Below are 25,443 nucleotides of genomic sequence, written 5' to 3' on the forward strand. Positions count from 1 at the left end.
TTTCAAGCAGCTTCAAAAGCACTTTATTGAGTGCCTATGCCATGCCTGGCCCCGGGCTGGCAGCGCTGGGGGGAATAGAACAATCCTTCCTATCCATAACCCCCTATCAGACATTCCAGAACTGCTGAGAAGGGAAAGACAGTCGCCGGGCCGTCACGAAGCGGTGTGCTCCCGAATCCAGGCTAGGTAGTTGGCCACGTCGGTGTACACACCCGGCTTGAAGCGGTTGCCGCAACCTGAGCCCCAGCTGACTATGCCTCGCAGGATGAGCTGGCGCTCAGGGGTCTCATCCTCACACACCAGAGGGCCTCCGGAGTCACCCTGGGTTAGCGACACGCGGCTCAGGGGCCTTGGCTGGGAGTCCGCCCTTGACTGGGTTGGGGAAGGGCGCCAAGCGGGGCCCCAGGCTCACCTGGCATGCGTCGGTGCCGCCCTCGAGAAAGCCAGCGCAGAGCATGCCGCTGGTAAAGGCTGCTCCATGCACGTCGGGGGCGGAACAGCGCTCCGGGTCAATGAGCGGTACCTGAGCCTCCTGCAGGAAGCTGGAATATTCCCCACCTGCGAACCGAGAGCACCTTCCTCACACCCCTCCAGAGTCCGCTTGACGCCCAGGACATGGACCTGGCTTTACCAGGCTCTTTCAAACCCGCTATAATCTCCTGTCTCCCTCGCAGCAAGCCCGGGAGGGACTGAGTTGCCTTTAACACAGGGAATGAGTTGCCTTTAACACCTATCTCATAGACAGGAAGCCAGAGAGGAACTGTGATGTGAATGAACCAGGAGGAAAGAGGACTGCTTCTGAACCCCACCCTCACTTCCCATCCAGTGGCTCAAAACCTTGCTCCCCATCCAACCCACCTGCGGCTCCATCGCGGGCCAGCGTTTTACTAGCCCTTGCAGCGCACTGCCCAGAGGGAATCCAGAGAAGATGCGGCTCTCCCGCTTCGCCACAGGAGTTCTGGGGACTCCCCCACTCCCCCGACAGTGAATTTCAAGCCGATGGAGCAGACTGCAGAGGCAGGGGCCCTGCGCGTCCCCACAACCCACCAGATCGGCCCCACCTGTCCACCTGCAGGCTTGTCTTGCCTACCCCGGTGGCCAGAGGCCTCCTTCCAACGGCTGCTTCCAGCCGTCCTGCCTACCCTCGAACTGGTGACCCCAGCCGGCCACCTCGCAGACTGCGGCTTCGGATTCGGCTGGGCGGGCGGCGCTACTCGGCAGGCACACTGGCTGAACGAAAGGCGACGGGTGCGCGCAGCAGCCGTCCGCGCTCTCCTGCAGGCGCACCAGAGCTAACCCGGGCGGGGAGAAGCGTGAGACCGGGACGCCCGGACTTCGAGCCCTGCCCACCCTTTCCCCTGATCACCGCGGGGGCTCCTCCACGCACCCAGGTCGTGCTGGTAGGTGACGGGCGAGAAGGCCTCATGCAGGCGGTAGTCCCGCACTGCCAGCGTCTGGCACTGCTCACAGCTCTGGTTGTGGCGGTCCTGGCCGAGCACCACGGTCAGCTCCTTCGGCTCGGGTCTGGGGACAGGGTCGGGAAAAGGAAGCGCGCTCAGAGCGGGCCACAGGCATCCTGTGGGAGTTCCCTTCTTCCGAACCCCCAAATAGGTTTCGGCTTCCTCCTGGGAAGCTCTGAAAGGGAGAAGGGGGCAAAGGTGGGCGGGGACGCAGAGAGGTAGGGCACGAGTTCGGGTGTTGCGGGAAGCTGAGCGCATAGGAGAGAGGCGCTAGACGGGTTCCGGGCGGGGAGCTGAGCTCGAGGACACTCGCCGGTTCTGCAGGCAGTGAGCCGCAGTCAGCACCCAACAGGGGGCGATGAGGCTGCCGGCGCAGAAATGTTGGCCCCAGTACAGCGCGGCGATGTAGGGGTGCGCCCCGGGGAGCGCCACCAGTCCTCCGACGACGCGGTTCCGCGAGGACAGCCATTTGCGGAGCCGCTGTCCACAGCCCCCGGGGCCTGCGCTGGCCAGAGGAGTCGGCTGTTCGGGCGGCGAGCACCAGCCTGTGGGAGGAGCCCAGGCTGAGGACCTGGAGACCCACGGTCGATCGGTTGGAATGCAGCTCGTCCTACGCCCTCTCCGCTCGACCCTTCCCAACTACCTGAAGTCAGGGATGGAAGCGGGGTCTGGGTCGTGGACTCAGGTTTCTGCACAGCCGACGGCGAGGGCAAGGGGAAATGCCCGTGCTTAGCTGCGTCCTGGCACGGTGCCAGGCGGCAGTAATTCCAGCTCAGTCGGTCGCCTTTCCAAATGAAGCACCACGGGCGGGTGTCGTTGTCCGGGTTCCTGTAACCACGAGGTGGGTAGGAGGCGCTATTTTGAACGTGAGAAGCCCTCGAAGGGCCCTGGAGCGAAAGGGGACCTCCAGTCGCGTCCCACGCGCGCACCGGCAGAAAGCGTGGTCGCCCAGTCCCCAGTTCAGCACTTGCTCTGCGGTCACATTCCAGTAGGTGGCCTCGGAGGCCCACGACTGACAGGGTGCGCCGGACAGCGTAGTGCCGGCCATGCCGCGGTAGCTGAGTCCGCGATCGCGGTGGTCGTAGCAACTCGCCCTGAGGTCTGGGGAGAGAGGAGGCTCCCCGCCGCTAGGTGATGATTTGGTCCCTCCCCGCCGCCCCCAGCCGCCCTCTCACCCACGGCGCCACTCCCCCTCCTCCCTCTCTGCAAGTCCTTCCCGCGTGGGGGTGGGGCTTCTGCTTCCTAGAGACCTTAACTCACCTACATCGCACAAACGTCCCGCGAAGCTAGGCGGGCATCGGCAAAGGCGGTGGCCCTCCGCCTGTAGACAGCTGCCCCCGTTGAGACACGGGTTGGTGCGGCAGACTGGGAGAAGGAGCACTCTGAGTCACCCCTAGGCCCAGAGACGGCCCAGAGAGCTCCCTCTTCCACTGGCAACCCACCCGGCCTCCGGCCAGCCTTTCTTCCTCACCTTCCGCTCTGGTCCCTGCCCAGCTGCCTACCAATCTACTCACCCTGGCTGGCCAGTGGCTTGCACTGGGCATGCGGACCCTTGCACTGGCACTTGACCACACCTGCTGGCTCAAGCCTATGCCATATTTCATCCTCGTGGAAGAACCGGAAAAACTGGGGCTCAAAGCACTTCTCTAAGGACAAAAGGAGAAGAGGGACCATGCCAAGTCTCCGGGAATCCACAGGACTTCTTCAGTGGGTCTGAGGCTGCCCCTGTTCCCCAGTGCCCCCATCCCTGGCCTCAGCATCTCCTCACCTTTCTGGCAGTGCTTCCCAGTGAAGTGATCTGCACAGATGCAGCGTGGGCCATCCGGCATGTTCACACAGGTCCCTCCCTTCTGGCAGGGATTGTGTTTGCTGCAGTGGTCTGAGACATGGACACAGAGGGAGAAAGAGCAGGGAGCCGGAGTCAGACAGATGGGGCCAAGTACCTACCCAAATGTGCTTGTCTTTTGACCTTGGCCCTCCAAGTTTCTAAGCCTTAGTTTACCCACCTGCAAAATGAGGCTACCCACTCTTAGAACTTCTCCCTCTGGGGGCGAGGGAGATAGGTGGGCCCAGAATCCCATGTATTTTGGGTCTGATGATACCCAGGAGAGGAGCTAGGGGTGGGGAGAGGGCCCTGGGTCACTCCAAAGGTTGTATGGCACCTTTCACTTTCTTGGGCTCCAGGCAGTATGCCCATCGTTGGTCCTTCTCAAAGTTGGGGGTAGTAGCACACCTGCAGAAAGAGACAAAGCTTAAGATGTGGAAGCGACCCAAGTGCCCATCGACAGACGAGCGGTTGAAGAGGGGGTGGCGCATACACGGTGGGATATGACTCAGCCATAGCAGAAGAATGAAGTGCTGCCATTTGCAGCAACATGGATGGGCCTGGGGAGTTAATATACTAAGTGAAGTGAGTCAGATAAAGATAAATATTATATGATATCACTTACATGTGGAAGCTAAACAAGAATACAGGTGAATCTATATACAAAATAGAAACAGACTCAGACATAGAAAACAAACTTACAGTTACCAAAGTGGAAAGGGAGGGGCTAAATTAGGAATATGAGATTAATGGAGAGAAACTACTATACATGAAATAGATAAGCAACAAGGATTTACTGTATAACACCAGTAATTATTTTCAATGTCTTATAATAACATATATACACATACACACACACACACATATTCTCCAGGCCAGAATACTGGAGTGGGTAGCCTTTCCCTTCTCCAGGGGATCTTCCCAACCCAAGGATCAAACCCAGGCTCCCACATTGCAGGGGAATTCTTTGCCAGCTAAGCCACTAGGGAAGCCCATGTATACATACATATATATATATATATATAAATGAATCATTTTGCAGTACACCTGGAACCAACACAATATTGTAAATCAACTATACTTCAATAAATGAAAGAGATGAGGTTTCCCTGCTTTGCCCAAGGGGCTAAGCTCACCTCCCCTGTCACAACCCCCTCTCTTCAAGCAGGGTTCCCTGGACAGAAGGGTGGGCAGAGTCCACAGAAGACCCCTGCTCCAACCCTTCCTGGGTAGTCTTACCAAGGTCGGGGGCCTGGCCGGCCTCTGTGGATGCATTTATGATACAGCTGCCGGTGGTACTGGAAGGGGAAGTGGCAGGGTTCCCCGGTGACAGTGAGAACTGCAGGGATAACACACTCTTTAATGCCTTTCCCCGTGCCCCCATTGACCAGGAACCACCCTCACAGTCTGGTTGGAAAAAAGATAGACCTTTGAAAAGACCTTCAAGACCGTGCGTGCATGCTATGGGGATTACCCAGGCAGGAATACTGGAGTGGGATGCCATGCCCTTCTCCAGAGGATCCAGGGATTGAACCTGTATCTCTTACGTCTCCTGTATTGGCAAGCGGGTTCTTTACCACTAGTGCCACCTGGGAAGCCCTACCTTCAAGACCACACCCTGCTTAAGAGTTGGGTTCTGGAGTCTGACAGCTGGAGTGGACTCCTGACTCCACCAACTACTAACTGGGTGACTTTGGACAAGTCTGCAGACCTCAGGCCTAGAAGACTGCTTGCCATAAAGCAGGCACTTAGTAAATACTTGCTGAATGTTGAAGTTACTTGACCATTCTGAGCCTTACTTGCCTCATCTCTAAAATGGCAAAAATAATACATAGTAAAGATGAAGGGTTTAGGTTTTGCAAGATGAAAAGAACTGTAGATGGATAGTGGTAAGGACTGCACAGCAGTATCATCATATTTAATACCACTGAACTGGACTTCAAAATGGTTGAGGAGGGACTTCCCTGGTGATCTAGTGGTTAGGAGTCCACCTTCCAATGCAGGGGATATGGGTTTGATCCCCAACCAGGGAACTAAGATCAAGATCCCACAAGCTGTGGGGCAATTAAGTCCTGAGTGCTGCAACTAGTGAACCTGTGCTCTAGATCACAAGTTCTGCAACTAGGGAGGCCCCGGTGAGCCTCAACAAAGAGCCAGTGCAGCCAAATAAATAAATAAATGGTTGAGGTAGAGCATTTTGGGTTATGTGTATTTTACCACAATGAAAAAAAAAAATAATGATACAGGTCTATTTGCACAGAAAGATATTCATAATTTTAAATAAAGTCAGTCAAAAACAGCATGTCCTATTTTTTTTAACAAGTATTTTTACATATGCATAAAAAAATAAATCTAGAAGGATATCGCCAAAATTTCTAAAAGTGGTTTTTGGAAGATAGTGGATTGTGGGTAACTTTTCCTTCTCTTCTATTTCTGTACCTTCTGGAGTTTTTACAGTAAAAATATTGCTATCATAATTTTTAAAAAATAGTACAATTGAGCTTCATTATTCAGATTCTGTGTTTGCTTATCTGCACGTCTCACTAAAATTTATCTGTAACCTCAAACCAATACTCAAGGTGCTTTCACGATCATTTGTGGATATGCACAGAGTGGTGAAAAATTTGAGTCACCTGAAGCGCACATTCCCAGCTAAGGTCAAATGAAGTGATACTCTGCTTCTTGTTCAGCTCCTACTGTAAACAAGTGTCCTTTTCACACTCTATTTAGTGCCACATTTTCAAATTTTGTGTTTTTGGTGAATGGTTTTGCTTGAAAATGGTTGCCAAGTGGAGTGCTAGAGTGTGGTCCAGTGTTCCTATGCACAAGAGGGCTGTGATTTATATTATAGAGGACAATTTCAGACTAGGTAAGTTTCATCCAGGTGTGAGCTAATAGTGCCACTGGCCATGAGTTCAATATTAATGAATCAACAACATCTATTAAGGAAAGTATCTTTAAACAAAATCACACATAAGGCAAGGTTATATATTGATGGTGATGTGAAAATGTAACCAGAGCTCACAGGAACCTAACCCTATATTTCCTCTAGAAGTAATGGCACGGTTTTTGCTAATTCAGTGTTCATGGTGACTTTATAGAATATGACTGCTAGGAATAATGAGAACTCACTGTGTATACTTCAGAGGAGTGTTGTGAAACTTAAATGAGATTGTCTGTAAAACACTGAGAGTCTGGCACATAGTCTGTGTTTGAAATACATTAGCTTATATTGTTAAAGGCATAGTGGCACTTGTGCTGAGGGCCAAATCACGGACAGGATAGTAAAGAAAGAGGGAGAGGCATCTGAGATAGACCTTTAAGATGCAAATGGAATGGGGAAAAAAAGCAAGCGAAAATTGCTCAGTTGCATTCAACTCTTTTCGACTGTATAGTCTATGGAATTCTCCATGCCAGAATACTGGAGTGGGTAGGCTTTCCCTTCTCCAGGGGATCTTCCCAACTCAGGGATTGAACCCAGATCTCCCACATTGCAGGTAGATTCTTTACCAGCTGAGCCACAAGGGAAGCCCAAATGGAATGGAGGACCTTAAGTTGGTGACTAGGCAAGGACAGAGCAGCTAAGTTGGGTCAGGCTAGAGGAAGAAGAGCTATTTGGCTGGGTGTGAAGTGCTGAAGAGAGGAGATGAGGTAGTCAGGGCTGGCTGGGCTGGGCCTCAGGGCCATGCTGAGGGACTGTCTCATCCCGCCAGGCCAGGCTTACCAGAGCAAGCTCTAGTTTGCAACTCTAGGTAAATATTTAGTGTCTAGAAGAATAAAGACAATAGGGAGCTAGGGGGAGATGGCAGATATCCCTCACCTAAAAGGAAACTTGATAATAAAAGTCAATATATTTTAAGCATTTACCGTGCACCAAAATGTGGGCTGAATGTCTCACCAGGATAAATGACTCATTTCTCCTTCTCAGCAACCTTAAGAGTTTTACCATTACCAGCTTGGTTTTACAGGTGGGGAAATTTAAGCTAGAAGAAGTCAAGTCACTGACCCAGAGCCACCCAGCCCATGAGTGATGAGGCTGGGATTCAGAAGCAATTGGGCTCTAAAGCCCTGCTCTCAATCCTTCCTTGTCCATCAGGGGCCCTGGCCTTTGTGTGGCATGCCTGATGCCTGTGAGATACATCGAGAAGAGGTAAGGATGACACAGGCCTGGGAAGCTGAGGAAGAAGAGCAGGTGCTGGGCCAGGCACTCAGATACAGCCCCAACCTGTCCTCAGGGAGCACACAGCTCACCATCACTCTGGGTCTGCAACACCCACTTGCACCAGACCCGACACTTGGCAGGCACCCAGGTCTGAATGCCAGCCGGACAACTCCGGGGGTAAGAGTGAAGACTGCCCAGGATTCTCCCTCCCACTCCAAGGGCCAAAGACTAACAATCTGCACACCGTCTCATGACTCATCCCTGTCCGAGGCTCTCTCTGGAGGTGGTCCCAGGCTACTTACCCACTGTGTGATCACTCTCTGTGAGCTTATGCTTCTTGGGGCCTTTCCAAGGTGGAGTCTATGGGGGAGAGAAGAAGACAGGGAATTTTGCCAGAAAGTCATTGCCTGCTCCTGTCCCATGCTAGTCCCCAGCTTCCTCTCACAGCCCTGAAACGCAGAGATTTCCTCCAAAGGCCCAGCCCCCTCTCTACTCCTCCTGTTGTCTCCTCAATTTCCCTCTCCCCCAGAAATGCAGGCCACATCCTCGTAGCCACCAGTCTGTCTATTCTCTCTCTCCTCTACTTGGGCTTTATGGGCTTGCCTCTTCTTTCCAAACAGGACTTCCAATCTCCTGGGCCGAAAGGTCATGGTCGGAGGCCAAAGCTGTGATAGGGACCCACAAGGACCATCCCATTGTAACCCTCCTGGTTCCCACAGTCCTCACCGAAACCGTTGACTCCAGGCTCACCAGCAGGGCCCCCAGGAGCAGCAGTGCCCTCATGGCGTCTGTCTGTTGGTCCAAGCACTTGACCAGGAGTCCAGATCAATAGAACTGGTCAAAGGTCCCTGAGGCCTGGGGAGCAGAGGTTGGTTGAGCTGCCCTTTTAGGCTGTTTATGGAAAGTCAAGCAGAGTTTCCTTGATGAACCCCTAAGGATGGGAAAGCTGGGAGCTGGTGGGTGGGAGTAGAATAATAAGGAGTGGGGCTCCCCCCCATCTTTCCCAGATAGTAGAACTGGAAGCAGGAAGAGGGGTTGCCTCATTTCCAGTCTTACTGGGGATGAGGAGGGTAAGGAAATCCAAGAGAAGCTCCCTACTTTGGGAATCTGAGAGTCCATGGGGAAGTATCTTGTTGTTTAGTTGCTAAGTCATGTTCGACTCTTTTGCAACCCCATGGACTGTAGCCCACCAGGTTCCCCTGTCCATGGGATAGCCCAGGCAAGAATACTGGAGTGCGTTGCCATTTCCTTCTCCAATGGGGAAGTGTGAGTATGATTTCAGAAAACTAGTCAATCTAATCACACTAGGACCACAGCCTTGTCTAACTCAATGAAACCAAGCCATGCCTGCAGGGCAACCCAAGACAGGCGGGTCATGGTGGAGAGGTCTGACAGAACGTGGTCCACTGGAGAAGGGAATGGCAAGCCACTTCAGTATTCTTGCCTTGAGAACCCCATGGACAGCATGAAAAGGCAAAATGATAGGATACTGAAAGAGGAACTCTCCAGGTCAGTAGATGCCCAATATGCTACTGGAGATCAGTGGAGAAGTAACTCCAGAAAGAATGAAGGGATGGAGCCAAAGCAAAAACAATACCCAGTTGTGCATGTGACTGGTGATAGAAGCAAGATCCGATGCTGTAAAGAGCAATAGTGCATAGGAACCTGGAATGTCAGGTCCATGAATCAAGGCAAATTGGAAGTGGTCAAACAAGAGATGGCAAGAGTGAACGTCGACATTCTAGGAATCAGCGAACTAAAATGGACTGGAATGGGTGAATTTAACTCAGATGACCATTGTATCTACTACAGAGGGTAGGAATCCCTCAGAAGAAATGGAGTAGCCATCATGGTCAACAAAAGAGTCTGAAATGCAGTACTTGGATGCAATCTAAAAAACGACAGAATGATCTCTGTTCATCTCCAAGGCAAACCATTCAATATCACAGTTATCCAAGTCTATGCCCCAACCAGTAATGCTGAAGAAGCTGAAGTTGAACGGTTTTATGAAGACCTACAATACCTTTTAGAACTAACACCCAAAAAAGATGTCCTTTTCATTATAGGGGACTGGAATGCAAAAGTAGGAAGTCAAGAAACACCTGGAGTAACAGGCAAATTTGGCCTTGGAATGCGGAATGAAGCAGGGCAAAGACTAATAGAGTTTTGCCAAGAAAACGCACTGGTCATAGCAAATACCCTCATCCAACAACACAAGAGAAGACTCTACACATGGACATCACCAGATGGTCAACACCGAAATCAGACTGATTATATTCTATGCAGCCAAAGATGGAGAAGCTCTATACAGTCAACAAAAAGAAGACCAGGAGCTGACTGTGGCTCAGATCATGAACTCCTTATTACCAAATTCAGACTGAAATTGAAGAGAGTAGGGGAAACCGCTAGACCATTCAGGTATGACCTAAATCAAATCCCTTATGATTATACAGTGGAAGTGAGAAATAGATTTAAGGGCCTAGATCTGATAGATAGAGTGCCTGATGAACTATGGAATGAAGTTCGCGACACTGTACAGGAGACAGGGATCAAGACCATCCCCATGGAAAAGAAATGCAAAAATGTAAAATGGCTGTCTGGGGAGGTCTTTTAAATAGCTGTGAAAAGGAGAGAGGCAAAAAGCAAAGGAGAAAAGGAAAGATAAAAGCATCTGAATGCAGAGTTCCAAAGAATAGCAAGAAGGGATAAGAAAGCCTTCTTCAGCGATCAATGCAAAAAAATCGAGGAAAACAACAGAATGAGGAAGACTAGAGATCTCTTCAAGAAAATTAGAGATACCAAGGGAACATTTCATGCAAAGATGGGCTCGATAAAGGACAGAAATGGTATGAACCTAACAGAAGCAGAAGATATTAAGAAGAGGTGGCAAGAATACACGGAAGAACTGTACAAAAAAGATCTTCACGACCCAGATAATCATGATGATGTGATCACTCATCTAGAGCCAGACATCCTGGAATGTGAAGTCAAGTGGGCCTTAGACAGCATCACTATGGACAAAGCCAGTGGAGGAAATGGAATTCCAGTTGAGCTATTTCAAATCCTGAAAGATGATGCTGTGAAAGTGCTGCACTCAATATGCCAACAAATTTGGAAAACTCAGCAGTGGCCACAGGACTGGAAAAGGTCAGTTTTCCTTCCAATCCCAAAGAAAGGCAACGCCAAAGAATGCTCAAACTACTGCACAATTGCACTCATCTCACACGCTAGTAAAGTAATGCTCAAAATTCTCCAAGCCAGGCTTCAGCAATATGTGAACCGTGAACTTCCAGATGTTCAAGCTGGCTTTAGAAAAGGCAGAGGAACCAGAGATCAAATTGCCAACATCCGCTGGATCATGGAAAAAGCAAGAGAGTTCCAGAAAAACATCTATTCTGCTTTATTGACTATGCCAAAGCCTTTGACTGTGTGGATCACAATCAACTGTGGAAAATTCTTCAAGAGATGGGAATACCAGACCACCTGACCTGCCTCCTGAGAAATCTGTATGCAGGTCAGGAAGCAACAGTTAGAACTGGACATGGAACAACAGACTGGTTCCAAATAGGAAAAGGAGTACGTCAAGGCTGTATATTGTCACCCTGCTTATTTAACTTATATGCTGAGTACATCATGAGAAACGCTGGACTGGAAGAAACACAAGCTGGAATCAAGATTGCTGGGAGAAATATCAATAACCTCAGATATGCAGATGACACCACCCTTATGGCAGAAAGTGAAGAGGAGCTAAAAAGCCTCTTGATGAAAGTGAAAGAGGAGAGTGAAAAAGTTGGCTTAAAGCTCAACATTCAGAAAACGAAGATCATGGCATCCTGTCCCATCACTTCATGGGAAATAGATGGGGAAACAATGGAAACAGTGTCAGACTTTATTTTTTTGGGCTCCAAAATCACTGCAGATGGTGACTCTAGCCATGAAATTAAAAGACGCTTACTCCTTGGAAGAAAAGTTATGACAAACCTAGATAGCATATTCAAAAGCAGAGACATTACTTTGCTGACTAAGGTCCGTCTAGTCAAGGCTATGGTTTTTCCTCTGGTCATGTATGGATGTGAGAGTTGGACTGTGAAGAAGGCTGAGCACTGAAGAATTGATGCTTTTGAACTGTGGTGTTGGAGAAGACTCTTGAGAGTCCCTTGGACTGCAAGGAGATCCAACCAGTCCATTCTGAAGGAGATCAACCCTGGGGTTTCTTTGGAGGGAATGATGCTAAAGCTGAAACTCCAGTACTTTGCCCACCTCATGCAAAGAGTTGACTCATTGGAAAAGACTCTGATGCTGGGAGGGATTGGGGGCAGGAGGAGAAAGGGACGACCGAGGATGAGATGGCTGGATGGCACCACGGACTTGATGGACATGAGTCTGAGTGAACTCCGAGAGATGGTGATGAACAGGGAGGCCTGGCGTGCTGTGATTCATGGGGTCGCAAAGAGTGGGACACGACTGAGCGACTGAACTGAACTGATGGGGAAGTGTATTCATTTTCTATTGCTGTCTAAAATTAACCACAAACTTTGCAGATTAAAATAATACCATAGTCAGTTCACAAATCTCTGGGTCTAAAGTCCTACACTGCGTGATTCAGTTTTCTGCTGTTTCACAAAGCTGAGTTCAAGGCTAAGTTCTCTGGAGGCTCTGGGGGAAAAAATTCCCTCCAAGGTCATTCAGGTCATTGGCAGAATTCAGGTTTTTTTTTTACATTTGTAGTAAGTGAGGTCCCTGTTTCCTTGCAAGCCATCAGCTAGGGGCTGCCCTCAACTGCTAGAAGCTTCCTGCATTTCTTGCCATAGAGTCCCTTCCATTTCCCAAGCCAACAACAGAGAATTTCTGCCATGTTGACTCTTTCTCACCCTTTGAATTTCCTCTGTTAGGAAGAACCCTGTCCCTTTTAAGGATTCATCTGATTAGGTCAGGCCCACTAAGGAAAATCTCCCTCTCTTAAGGTCAGCTGATTTAGGACCTTACTTACATATTCACAGCATTCTTCTACAGAAGTCTGTAGATTAGCATTTGATTAAATAACTGGGAGAAGGTATGTTTACACCGGGGTCTTGAGGGCCATCTTAGAGTTCTACCTACAAAGTAAGTAAATGATCCCATGGAAAAAATTACAAAAACTACTAAACCAAGAAGTGCTAAAATATGCAATTGGAGCACAAGGAAGGGAGATGTGTTCGGCATGTATTATTTTTCCTTCCTAACAGCTATTTATCTTGGTTCAGTAAGGATACCCTGATTTTTCCTTTGAAAACTATTCTTCCTTCATCCCCTCCATGAGTCTCTAGTGCTGCCCACTCTACCCTCAGTTCTAGGGCTGGGAGGTGTGGCCTAAGTCTGGCCAATTAGAGTATGGTATTTCTAGACCACAGGGATTGGTTCAGGGATAAACCATACACAAGTGTGGCCAATCGGAGTCAGCCCTGGGACTTTTCACCAGAACTTTTAGGATAAAGGTACTTTCTTCCTCTTGGAGTCCCTAAGAATGCAATCCTGGAGATGTTGATGGCCATCTCTGTCACGGCCTAGGGAGGTCCTGCCTGGGAATGAAGCAAATGTTTGACTTCTGAGCCCAGGTCATAAAAGGGATCACAGTTTCAGGCTTGGTCTCATGGATCACTCACTCTGGGGGAGGCCAGCTGCCATGCTGTGAGGACACTCAAGCAGCCCTTCAGAGATGCCCATGAGGGAAGAAAGTAAAGTCTTCAGCCAACAATCAGCACAAATTGGACAGCCATGTAGCCATGTGCATGAACACTTTTGACACGGGTATTGCAGCCCCAACCAGCATCTGACCTGCAACCTCATTAGAAACCTCAAGCCAGACCATCCAGCTAAGCAGCTCCTAAATTCTTGAACCTCTAAAGTTGTGAAAATCCTAGTTGATTTTTGTTGTTTTAAGCCATAAATTTTTGGATTATTTGCTACCCAGCATTTGATAACTAACACAGGTAGAGTGATTATTGATTATTTTATTTGAGAATCTGGATCCTAAAACTAGAGATAGCCTCAAGAATTCTCAGTTACAGGTACCAATTAAAACCAGTTTGAATGGACTTCCATCATTTTCAATCAAAGAAGTCCTGACTGATCCAAAGTAATTTGTGGGAAATGAAGTGAAGACAGAATGTAGCAAATTCTTGATTCTGATGGAAGAGAGGCAGGTCATGGAAGACTTCCTAGGACAGAAACACAGGGCAGGAATAAAGGCACCACTTCAACAATTGTTTTCAAAAGTGGAAGTAATGGCTAATAAGACCATGATGAAAGTGAAATCATGAGAGGTATAGACAAGCTCATTAAGGCGAAAGCACCTTCATCAGGTCTTGATTTCAGTTCCTGAATACAGTCTGTGACCCAGAACTGGTCCCCTACTGGCTCCTTCCATCTGATGAGAAACCAGCTCTCTCTTCAAATGGAAGGGGCCTTTTAAACACATCTTCACAAAGAATAGGGAGTCGCAGGTGGGAAAAGGAGAGAAGGGCTTCCAGGCAGAGCAAGTAAGACAACTTCACAGAAGCCTGGATGTGGCATGTCAGGTGAAGAATATGGTAAGTGCAGGCTGCTTTATATGGAATATGAGATGAGACAACCAGTCTGCTGGGACCAGAGATGGATATTCATGGGTATATGGATGTTCAGCATCTGTTCCCCCCTCCTCTTCCTCTTGTCTGCCAGTTTCTATTTGGGGTTGTGTGTGCATGCTAAGTTGCTTCAGGTGTGTCTGACTCTTTGCAACCCCATGGACTGTAGCTCACCAGACTCCTCTGTCCATGGGATTCTCCAGACAAGAATACCAGAGTGGGTTGCCATGCCCTCCTCCAGGGGATCTTCCCAACCCAAGGACTGAACCCACGTCTCTTAAATTTCCTGCACTGGCAGGCAGGTTCTTCACCACTAGTGCCATCTTGGAAGCTCATATTTAGGGTCACCCCACCCTATTGCCATCTACTCTTCCCCAGTATATATAGGATACATTTCTACCTGGGAGGTTTATCTTCCAGCATCATGTCTTTTTTGCCTTTTCATACTGTTCGTGGGGTTACCCAGGCAAGAATACTGGGGTGGTTTGCCATTCTCTCCTCCAGTAGACCACATTTTGTCAGAACTCTTCAGTATGATACATCCATCTTGGGTGGCCCTGCACAGCATGGCTCATAGCTTCAATGAGTTACACAAGCCCCTTTGCCATGACAAGCCTGTGATCCAATATGCTATTGGGGAAGAGCAGAGGGCAATTAATAGCTCTAGTAAGAGTGAAGCATCTGGGCTAAAGTAGAGACGATGCTCAGTTGTGGATGTGTCTGGTGGTGAAAGTACAGTCTGATTCTGTAAAGAACAATATTGCATATGAACCTGGAATGTTAGGTCCATGAATAGAGGTAAATTGGATGTGGTCAGGCAGATGGCAAGACTGAACATTGACATCTGAGGAATCAGTGAACTAAAATGGACAGGAATGGTCAAATTTAATTCAGATGATCATTATATCTACTACTGTGGACAACAGTCCCTTACAAGAAATGGAATAGCCCTCATAGTCAACAAAAGTGCCATACTTGGGGGCAGTCTCAAAAACGACAGAATAATCTCAGCTCCTTTCCAAGGCAAACCATTCAACATCACATTAATCCAAGTCTATGCCCCAACTACTGGTGCTGAAGAAGCTGAAGTTGACTGGTTCTATGTAGACCTATGATACCTTGTAGATCTAACACACACACACCAAAAAAAAAAAATGTCTTTTTCATCATAGAGGATTGGGATGCAAAAGTAGGAAGTCAAGAGATACCTGGAAAAAAAGGCAAGTTTGGCCTTGGAGTACACAATGAAGCAGGGCACACTGGTCATAGCAAACACCCTCTTCCAACAACACAAGAGATGACTCTACACACGGGCATGGACATCACCAGAGAGTCACTGAAATCAGATTGATTATGCTGTTTGCGGCCAAAGATGGAGGAGAAGCACTATACAGTCAGGAAAAACAAGACCTGGAGATGACTGTGGCTTAGATCGTGAGCTCCTTATTGCAAAATTAAGGCTTACATTAAAGAAAGTAGGGAAAACCACTAGGCCATTCAGATATGACCTACATCAAATCTCTTATGATTATACAGTGGAGGTGATGAATAGATTCAAGGGATTAGATATGCTAGACAGAGTGCCTGAAGAACTATGGCTGGAAGTTCATAGTGCTGTACAAGAGGCAGTGACCAAAAGCATATGAAAGAAATAGGAAGGCAAGAAGGCTAAGTGGTTGTCTGAGAAGGCTTTAAAAATAGCTGAGGAAAGAAGAGAAGCAAAAGGCAAGGGAGAAAGGGAAAGATATACCCAACTGAATGCAGGGTTCCAGAGAACAGCAAGAAGAGATAAGAAGGCCTTCTTAAATGAACAATGCAAAGAAATAGAGGAAAACAATAGAATGGGAAAGGCAGATCTCTTCAACAAAATGGGATATATCAAGGGAACATTTCATGCAAGGATGGGCACAGTAAAGGACAAAAACCACAAGGACCTGACAGAAGCAGAAGAGATTAAGATGGGGTGGCAAGAATACACAGAAGAACTATGCAAGAAAGGTCTTAGTGACCTGGATAACCACGAGGGTGTGGTTACTCACCTAAAGCCAGATATCCTGGAGTGTAAAGTCAACTGGGCCTTAGGAAGCATTACCACAAACAAAGCTAGTGAAGGTGATGGAATTCCAGCTGCACTATTTCAAGTCATAAAAGATGATGCTGTTAAAGTGCTGCACTCAATATGCCAGCAAATTTGGAAAACCCAAATGAAAAGGTCAGTTTTCATTCCAGTCCCAAAGAAGGGCAATGCCAAAGAACATTCAAACTACTGCACAACTGTGCTCATTTTACATGCTAGCAATGTTATGCTCAAAATCCTTCAAGCTAGGCTTTAGCCTAGTATGTGAGCCAAGAACTTCCAGATGTACAAGCTGGGTTTTGAAGAGGCAGAGGAACCAGAGATCAAATTGCCAACATTCGTTGAATCACGGAGAAAACAAGGGAGGTCTAGAAAAACTCTGTTTCATTGACCATGCTAAAGCCTTTGACTGTGTGGATGACAACAAACAATGGAAAATTCTTAGAGATGAGAGTACTGACTACCTTACCTGTCTCCCGAGAAACCTATACTTGGGTCTAGAAGCAATAGTCAGAACAGGACATGGAACAACAGACTGTTTCAAAATTGGGGGAGTACAACAAGGCTGTATATTGTCACTCTGTTTAATTCACTTCTATGCAGAGGACATCATGGAAAATGCCAGGCTGGATGAATCACAAGCTGGAATCAAGATTTCTAGAAGAAATGTCAACATCCTTAGATATGCAGATGATACCACTCTAATGGCAGAAGATGAAGAGGAACTAAAGAGCCTCTTGATGAGGGTGAGAGAAGAGAGCAAAAAGACTGGCTCTCTTTCACTCAGCATTCAAAAACCTAAGATCATGACATCTGGTCCCATCACTTCATGGCAAATAGATGGGGAAACAGTGGAAACAGTGACAGATTTTATTTTCTTGGGCTCCAAAATCACTGCAGATGGTAACTGCAGCCATGAAATTAAAAGGTGCTTGCTCCTTGAAAGGAAAGCTATAACAAACCTAGACAGCATATTAAAAAGCAAAGAAATCACTTTGCCAACAAAGGTCCATATAGTGAGAGCTATGATTTTTCTAGTAGTCATGTATGAATGTGTGAGCTGAACCATAAAGAAGGCTGGTTGCTAAAGAATGGATACTTTCAAATTGTGGTGTTGGAGAAGACTCTTGAGAGTCACTTGGATTGCAAGATCAAACCAGTCAGTCCTAAAGGAAATCAACCCTGATTATTCATTGGAAGAACTGTTGCTGAAGCTCTAATACTTTGGCCACCTGCAAGGAGCCAACTCATTGGAAAAGACCCTGCTTCTAGGTAAGATTGAAGGCAAAAGGAGATGAGGGCGGCAGAGGATGCGATGGCTAGATAGCATCACCAACTCAATGGACATTAGTTTCAGCAAACTCCAGGAGACAGTGGAGGAAAGAGGAGCCCATAGAGTTGCAAAGAGTCAGAATCCTGGGAGAGAGCACCCACTGACTGAGTTTAGGTCGTTAGTGTAGGGAGAGGGTGATCTAGTCCATTAGGCTTCCATAGTGGGAGGCGGTCACTGGAAATTACCCTTCCCTTACACAATAAGGGAGTTGTTCTTCACAACTTAGCAACTGAACAACAACTTCCCTATTGTGTGGGGGAAGGGTAATTTCCAGTGACCACTTCCTACTATGGAAGCCTAACGGACTAGATCACCCTCTCCCTACATTAAGGTAATCAGAGAGACCTAAACGGGGCCAACAGGCTCTCACTCCCAGGATTCTGAATCCTGAACAGCACACACAAGCAAGGATGGTGAAAAGTGCTGGGGTTGGAGGTCTGCCATTTCACCAACTGTACCCTGGCCAGATTGTCCCTGCTCCATGGTATAAGTCAGGATGCCTTCCAAAACCCAAGCTTACGTAGCAAGGAAATTTAAATTTATCATTTCATATCACAAGAGATCTAAAGTGGAGGGGCTCCAGGAACAGTGCTTTCAGTGGTTTAACAATGCCATCAAGAATCTGTGTTCTTGGCTGATTCACACTGTTGTGCAGCAGAAACTAACCCAACATTGTAAAGCAATTATACTCAAAAAAAAACAAAAAACAAAACCAAGTTCTTTTTTCTTTTGTTTACTATGGCCTTCAGTGTGCATACCTTCAAGCTGACTCCCTCATGGCCATCAAATGGCTACCACAGCTCCAAGAATCATGTCTAAACTCCAGCGAAGAAGGACCTTTCCTTCCATTAGATCATTCTTAGAAATGAGGAAAGTTTCCTCCCCAAAATTCCCAAGCAGACCTCCTCTCGTGGCTCAGTGGCCACAACTGGGTTATCTGCTACTCCTAACCAATCTCTAGCAAGGGTAAGGGGTTCTCTATGACTGGCTTAGGCCAATCGACCCTGGAGCCAAGTCAGGGGCATGCAGGTCAAGTGGCCTCAGGAACAGAATTGGGACTCTGCAAAAGAGTAAGAAATAGATATTAGGTCGACAACCACAATTGTAATTCCTACATTCTGGTCCTCTAGTGGTCCTTTATTCCTACTTATTTCCAAGTGTATTCCTTCTAGCTGATGCTATGGACCGTTGAAGGCATTCCCATAATGTAAATTCCCTTTTGTATAAGTAGCTAGAGTCATATTCCAATGCTTCTAGCCAAGAACTTTCACTCTCCTTTATCCCTCAAGTCTAACCAGCCTTCAAGTTCTGTTCGTTACACTGCCCACATATTTCTCAAAACTCTCCACTTCTCTCCATTCCTATTGTCTCTTTCTTTGACTTCCAGAAAAATCAAGGTATCAACTCTACTGGAACATAATTTGAGAACCTCTGGTGGACATCTGTCATTTCCCTTCTTTAGCATCCATTCTCCCTTTATCTAGCAAGAGCCCTCAATGTTCCTTTGGGGAGGGACCCATTCCCCCTTCCATCAAGTGGACAGAAGAAAGCTTACCCTTTCCCTCAGCTGAGGGTGGAGTGGACATGTGATCCAGGCCTGGCCAGTTAGAACACTGCCTCTTTTGGAAATCTCAGGATGCTTAGATCCTTAATTCAAGGAGGAATGTTTCTCATGTTTATTCATTCTAGTTTATTTTCATTTAAAATCTTTTTGGTTAAATTTAAGCTCTTTAGAAGTTACTTTTAGAAATTGAGACACATTACTAATACTGTAGGAATTGGCGAGGCCTTGATTTAAAATTTTCTTTGTACTGAGATTTCCTTTCAGGTGTATTTTGTAAAATGAAACATTAAATTTTTTGTTAACTTAATTTTTTTCTCAAAATAAAGACTTTTTCACAATTTAAAAAAAGGAACTACCTCTTTCTGTCCTCAGTGATTTGTTCAAAAGGAACACCTGACCCAAATCAAACAAATGAGAGGCAGTCCCAGGATTTTTTGAATTTTTTGATTTTTAGAATCAAGATAGAGTCTTTCTCTTTCTATAAAAGTGGCCCTGTTGGTAGGAAGTGAGCTTGAAGCTGCTGGCAGCCATTAACATCTCAAGAATGGGCTGAGATAAAGATAACACTTTAAAAGCTGAGTCAGAATATAGGAAAGACAAATTTTGAGTGATGCAATTTGAGATCTGAGATGCAATAACACTTGTAATCAGAACCAAGACTTGTACTTTTAAATTACTTAAATCAATAAATTTCATTTTTTTTAACCTTAGCCAGTTTTAGTTGCAATCAAAAACTCCTGATTCAAACAGGAGGTCATACGTTTTACCATCAAGTTCCTAAAACAAAAGAAAACAAAACCCCTAGTGATCAGCTCTGTAAGTCAGTACCCTAAAGAACAGAAGAACAATGACCTTGGAAGTAGGGACTGGAGGGAAAAAACAGCAATGAACTTGAATCGGGAAAACTTCAAATCCCATCTTGGCCACTGACCCCCAGTGTGATCACTGAGTCAGGAGCTCAGCTTTTCAGAACCTTGATTGCCAAACCTCTTTAGGGAGGGAATGGCACTCAGACCACCAAGCATGGCTTGTTGAGATGCTTGAATGGGGATTCATGTGAAAGGGCCAAGCCTGGTATTTTGATTGGGACTCAGTCTATAGGAGTTTACAAAGAAACTAGAAAGACTATAAAAAATAAACATAAAAAAGAGAAAAATTTTAAAGGAAGAAAAAAAGAAACTTTCCCATGTGGACACCTCTACCCCCACTTCAGCAGTTTCTACACACATGCCAGTTCCTCCTGAACATCTGGGTCCCTTATCAACTGCTTTGGATCAGAGCAGAAAGGTACTCAGGTCTCTATTTTCCCACAGCTGGAGCATCTATGGGATCAGAAGGGAGAAACTATTGAGTTCCTGCTCACAAGTGCTTGGATCCACACAGACGCACACAGACAGCGCTTCTTCATAGCAGGGACTTGGAAGGAAGATTTCAAGAGGTGGCAGAACTGCCTATTCAAAGACAAGTTTAGGGGGTCAGAAGGTACCCAGCCCACCATCCTTCATTCCTCCTTACTTAGTGGCATCATTTTTCTCCCAAGTGTTTAGGCTCTCACTGTGGAACCTTTGTACAAATGTTAGCCTCTCCTTCCTCCAGATGAGTGTGGCCTGTCAGAACTTCTGTGATGATGGAAATATTCTCTAGCCATTAGTCATGTGTGGCTACTGAGCACTTGAAAACTGGCTAGTGTGACTGAGGAATTGGATTTTTTTTTTTTAGTTAATTTAAATTTAAATAGCACATGTGGCCAGCGACTACTGTATTGGACAGCACAGCTCCACAGTGTGATAAGAGGGAGAGGTGTATGAAATATTGCTGGAGAGCTACATCGGCCCAGATCAAGTTGGGCCCTAATAGGCCATGCGAAACAGTTTGTGTTTTATTTATAAGTGTAATGGGAAGTGAATTAGTTATTTACTGCAGCTAATAAGAGATGACAAATTGCTCCCAAATTTAGCAACTTACATTACAAACATTTACAGGCATACTTCACTTTATGGCACTTCAAAGACAGTGCAACTGGGGGAGGATCTACTTCCAAGTTCATTCATAAAGCTATTGACTTCATTCTTCTTGATGGTTGGCCAGTTCCCAACCATGTAGGCCTTGCCATAGGTCAGCTTACTTGAGGGTGGCATTTCGTTGCCTTTCATCACTTTTACTGCTTTTGTTTTTCCTTTTGGGGGGCTGTGCTGGGTCTTTGTTATTACATGCAGGCTTTCTCTAGTTGCCACAAGCAAGGGCTACGCTTTGTTGCAGTGTGTGTGCTTATCATCATGGGGGCTTCTCTTGTTGTGGAGCACGGGCTCTAGGCAAACAGGCTTCAGTGATTGTGGTATTCGGGCTCAATAGTTGCGTTTAGGGCTTAGTTGCTTCATGGCATGTGGGAGCTTAGTTCTCTGACCAGGGATTGAACCTGACTCCCCTGCATTGCAAGGCAAATTCTTAACCACTGGATCACTAGGGAAGTCCCCTGATCTCCATTTTTAAAAAGATCATTTTGAAAAAAAAAATAAATAAAAAGATCATTTTGGCCATAGGTAGAGAATGGGTTGAAGAGTCAGATTCTGGGAATTGTGTGAGATATCTTCCCATCCTTATCCCATATCAGTCGCCAAGTCTTATTCGTCCCATCTCCATGATAGCTCTCAATCTGGTCACTTCTCTGCACCCCCTGGCCACCTCCCCAGCACAGGGTATCATTCCTCTCTCTAATGGTTCCTCTTAAAAGGACCTCCTGCCTGTCTTACTCAGGATGGTGGTGGTGGTTTAGCTGCTAAGTCATGTCCGACTCTTGCAACCCCATGGACTGCAGCCCACCAGGCTCCTCTGTCCATGAGATTTTCCAGGCAAGAATACTGGAGTGGATTGCCATTTTCTTCTCCAGGGGATCTTCATAACCCAGGAATCGAAGCCAGGTCTCCTGCATTGCAAGCAGATTCTTTACCGACTGAGCTATAAGGGAAGACCTTACTCAGGATACATGGTTCTCAACAATGAAACCAATTCTGGGTAACTTAGGCAGACAAGGAACTGACTGGGTGCTTGTTAAATCCACCTACCCTCCTAAGGCCGGGCTCAGTCTCCTCCCCCTCTTCTTCTACTGTCACCATAACGAACCCTCAGTTCAGTTCAGTTCAGTTCAGTTGCTTAGTCGTGTCCGACTCTTTGCGACCCCATGAATTACAGCATGCCAGGCCTCCCTGTCCATCACCAACTCCCGGAGTTCACTCAGATTCACGTCCATTGAGTCAGTGATGCCATCCAGCCATCTCATCCTGGGTCATCCCCTTCTCCTCCTGCCCCCAATCCCTCCCACCATCAGAGTCTTTTCCAATGAGTCAACTCTTCACATGAGGTGGCCAAAGTACTGGAGTTTCAGCTTTAGCATCATTCCTTCCAAAGAACACCCAGGGCTGATCTCCTTTAGAATGGACTGGTTGGATCTCCTTGCAGTCCAAGGGACTCTCAAGAGTCTTCTCCAACACCACAGTTCAAACACATCAATTCTTCGGTGCTCAGCCTTCTTCACAGTCCAACTCTCACATCCATACATAACTACTGGAAAAATCATAGCCTTGACTAGACAGACCTTAGTCGGCAAAGTAATGTCTCTGCTTTTGAATATGCTATCTAGGTTGGTCATAACTTTTCTTCCAAGGAGTAAGCGTCTTTTAATTTCATGGCTGCAGTCACCATCTGCAGTGATTTTGGAGCCCCCCCCCAAAAAAAGTCTGACACTGTTTCCACTGTTTCCCCATCTATTTGCCATGAAGTGATGGGACCAGATGCCATGATCTTCGTTTTCTGAATGTTGAGCTTTAAGCCAACTTTTTCATTCTCCTCTTTTACTTTCATCAAGAGGCTTTTGAGTTCCTCTTCACTTTCTGCCATAAGGGTGGTGTCATCTGCATATCTGAGGTTATTGATATTTCTCCCAGCAATCTTGATTCCAGCTTGTGTTTCTTCCAGTCCAGCGTTTCTCATGATGTACTCAGCATATAAGTTAAATAAGCAGGGTGACGATATACAGCCTTGACGCACTCCTTTTCCTATTTGGAACCAGTCTGTTGTTCCATGTCCAGTTCTAACTGTTGCTTCCTGACCTGCATACAGATTTCTCAAGAGGCAGGTCAGGTGGTCTGGTATTCCCATCTCTTGAAGAATTTTCCACAGTTGATTGTGATCCATACAGTCAAAGGCTTTGGCATAGTCAATAAAGCAGAAGTAGATGTTCTTCTGGAACTCTCTTGCTTTTTCCATGATTCAGCGGATGTTGGCAATTTGATCTCTGGTCCTCTAATGTCTGATGTGAATCACTTGCTTTGGATTTCAATGACCTGTTTGCAAACGTTGGAAACATGCTCCAGGCACTAGGGAACTTGGAGAGGAAATTTTGCCTCCTCTGATTTCCCTAATGGAGAGCAGGGCCTGCCTCTGCATTTTATAGGTTTCCTCCTAAAGTGGAGGGGCATTCAGAAGCTGGGCACCAAAATAATAGGTGTTTACATGACAGCCTAAGCCTCTCTCTTCTGACCCTTCACCCCACCCCTAGTATGGCACACAGTAAGCAAATATGATCAAACTACTTCCTGGTTTAACACACGCTGGACAGCTCCCCACTACCGTCAAAATGAAGTCTACACTCCTTGCCTAGCTTCCAAGGAGCTCCCTAATTCAGGCCTCTTTTGAAGGCCTGAGCATCATTTCTTACCCCCACCCCTCACCAAGCACACCCCAATGTGCACCTGAAACTCTAGTTCAGTGCTCTGCCCTAAGGTCCCAAATGTATAAGCCCTCACCACCTTCCTCAATAGAACTCTGAACGTGACCTGCCTCTTGCCAGAGCTCTTTCCTTCCCACACCAGTTACCTCTGAAAACTGCACATTCTCACTTAACTCTCAGGTCTCACTTGGACATGACAGCCTCCAGTGGGTGAGGTACCTGTCCTTTGTCCTACTGGCCACTGGTTTTCCTTCTTTCAAGGTACTTATCTTTATTCCCCAAAGTATCCTAGATCCATGCATTTCCCTGCATCTCCACTGCCACCTTCTCAGTCCATGTCATCATCCCGTCTCCTGGAATTCTATAGCCTCCCAACTGCTTGTTCTGCCTCCATTCTTGGCCCCTTGAAAGTCTACTAGCTAATCTTTTAAAAGGCTTTCAAAGGCTTTGAAATCTTTCAAAGGCTTCACATTTCATTTAAGAAAAACAAACTCTTCTCCATGGTTTGCAAAGCCTTCCAGGATTTAGTTAAATCCCTGCTCTTTCATTTCATATCAGACTTTTGGGCTCAGAAGCTACACAGGCCTTCTTCCTGTTCCCTGAACATAGCAAACTTACTCTAGGCTCAGAGCTTTGCACTTGTTATTGCCTCTGCTTGAAACTCTGTTCCTCTAGATCTTTGTGTGGTTGGATCTGCTCAAATGTCACACCCTGAGACCAATTCCCTTCACTATTTTGTCTTACTGTCTTAATAGCATTTATCATTCTCTCAGACCACCCCAATTATTTGTTTACTCATAGGATTACCATCTTGATCCTTCTTCTTGCAGGTAGGCAGAGAGACTGACTATCTTGCTGGCACTACTGTATTCCCCAGCTCCTGGCTCGGTGCCTGGCACGAAGTATGTGCTCTGCATTTTTGGATGAATGAATGGACAGGAACCAGAGAAGCCTAGTTGAATCTGTCTTGCTTTACTTGCAAGTGTGGGCAAGCCTCCGTTTCCTGGTGTGCGAAGTGAGGGTGGAGGGAGTAGGATGTTGAACTAGAAGTTGTTGATTAGCTGTAAAATTGCAACCTTGCTTTCTTCCTAGTCTTAGGCCTGAAGCCAGCCACTGGACCCCAGCTCCCCACCTGTATAATGGGTGTGAGCTCATTCCTGCGGCTTGGGGTGGTAGCGCTGCCTTATAAGGCAGCAGAGGCCGAGGGCGGGCGAAGCCGTGTGGGTGGAGAGAAATCACAACATCCGGCTGTGGGGGCAGGGCGGGGGCGCCAGCAGTGGGCAGGCCGGAGGCCGGGTCGCAACTAGCGAGGCCGCCAGCCTTCTCTAGGCCTCTCCCTGCCTCCGATGTGCGCCCTCGAGGAAGGGCCGACCCAAAAGCATACGGACGATATACAGACTTGTTTGAGGCCGCACTGCAGAAGGCCTAGGATGCCAGACGCATCCCCTTTAAACCCTGGAAAAGCCAGGGTGAACCAAAGGGACCACACCCACACCTAGTGGTCCAATCAGAGTGCAGTGCTGAGAATGACTGACCTTCGTTCCTCCAATCAAATACCCGGTATCTGGGGCGTGATCCAGAGATCCCACCTCCGTTGTCCCCGAGGAGGGCTCGACCCTAATTGGCAGTTCGGTATCCTACGAAGGTGCAGAAATTCGAACGTAGGGGCTGAACCCCGCCGCAGACCAACCAGG

At 47.1% G+C, this 25,443-nt stretch overlaps 1 protein-coding gene across 2 annotated transcripts; it reads right to left on the reverse strand.

Annotated features, from left to right (window-relative positions):
- Positions 1–25,431, reverse strand: F12 (coagulation factor XII). 2 transcript variants are annotated; one of them, XM_069591785.1, is made up of 15 exons: positions 25,285–25,431; positions 8,174–8,302; positions 7,750–7,807; positions 4,525–4,624; positions 3,623–3,693; positions 3,229–3,339; positions 2,975–3,106; positions 2,721–2,825; positions 2,390–2,561; positions 2,104–2,288; positions 1,774–2,005; positions 1,388–1,524; positions 1,143–1,292; positions 413–558; positions 1–321 (listed from the first exon to the last, which is right to left on the reverse strand). In XM_069591785.1, exons 2-15 carry the CDS (start codon positions 8,228–8,230, stop codon positions 154–156), a joined length of 1,824 nt encoding a protein of 607 aa, XP_069447886.1. In that variant the 5' UTR covers positions 8,231–8,302; positions 25,285–25,431; the 3' UTR covers positions 1–153. The 2 variants fall into 2 exon arrangements, with proteins under 2 accessions (XP_069447886.1, XP_069447887.1); XM_069591786.1 differs by lacking the exon at positions 1,143–1,292 and having other exon boundaries at positions 25,285–25,396.
- Positions 25,432–25,443: the final 12 nt, after the last annotated feature.

This window comes from Ovis canadensis, chromosome 5 (genome assembly GCF_042477335.2).
Source record: "Ovis canadensis isolate MfBH-ARS-UI-01 breed Bighorn chromosome 5, ARS-UI_OviCan_v2, whole genome shotgun sequence".
NCBI classification, from domain to species: Eukaryota; Metazoa; Chordata; class Mammalia; order Artiodactyla; family Bovidae; genus Ovis; species Ovis canadensis.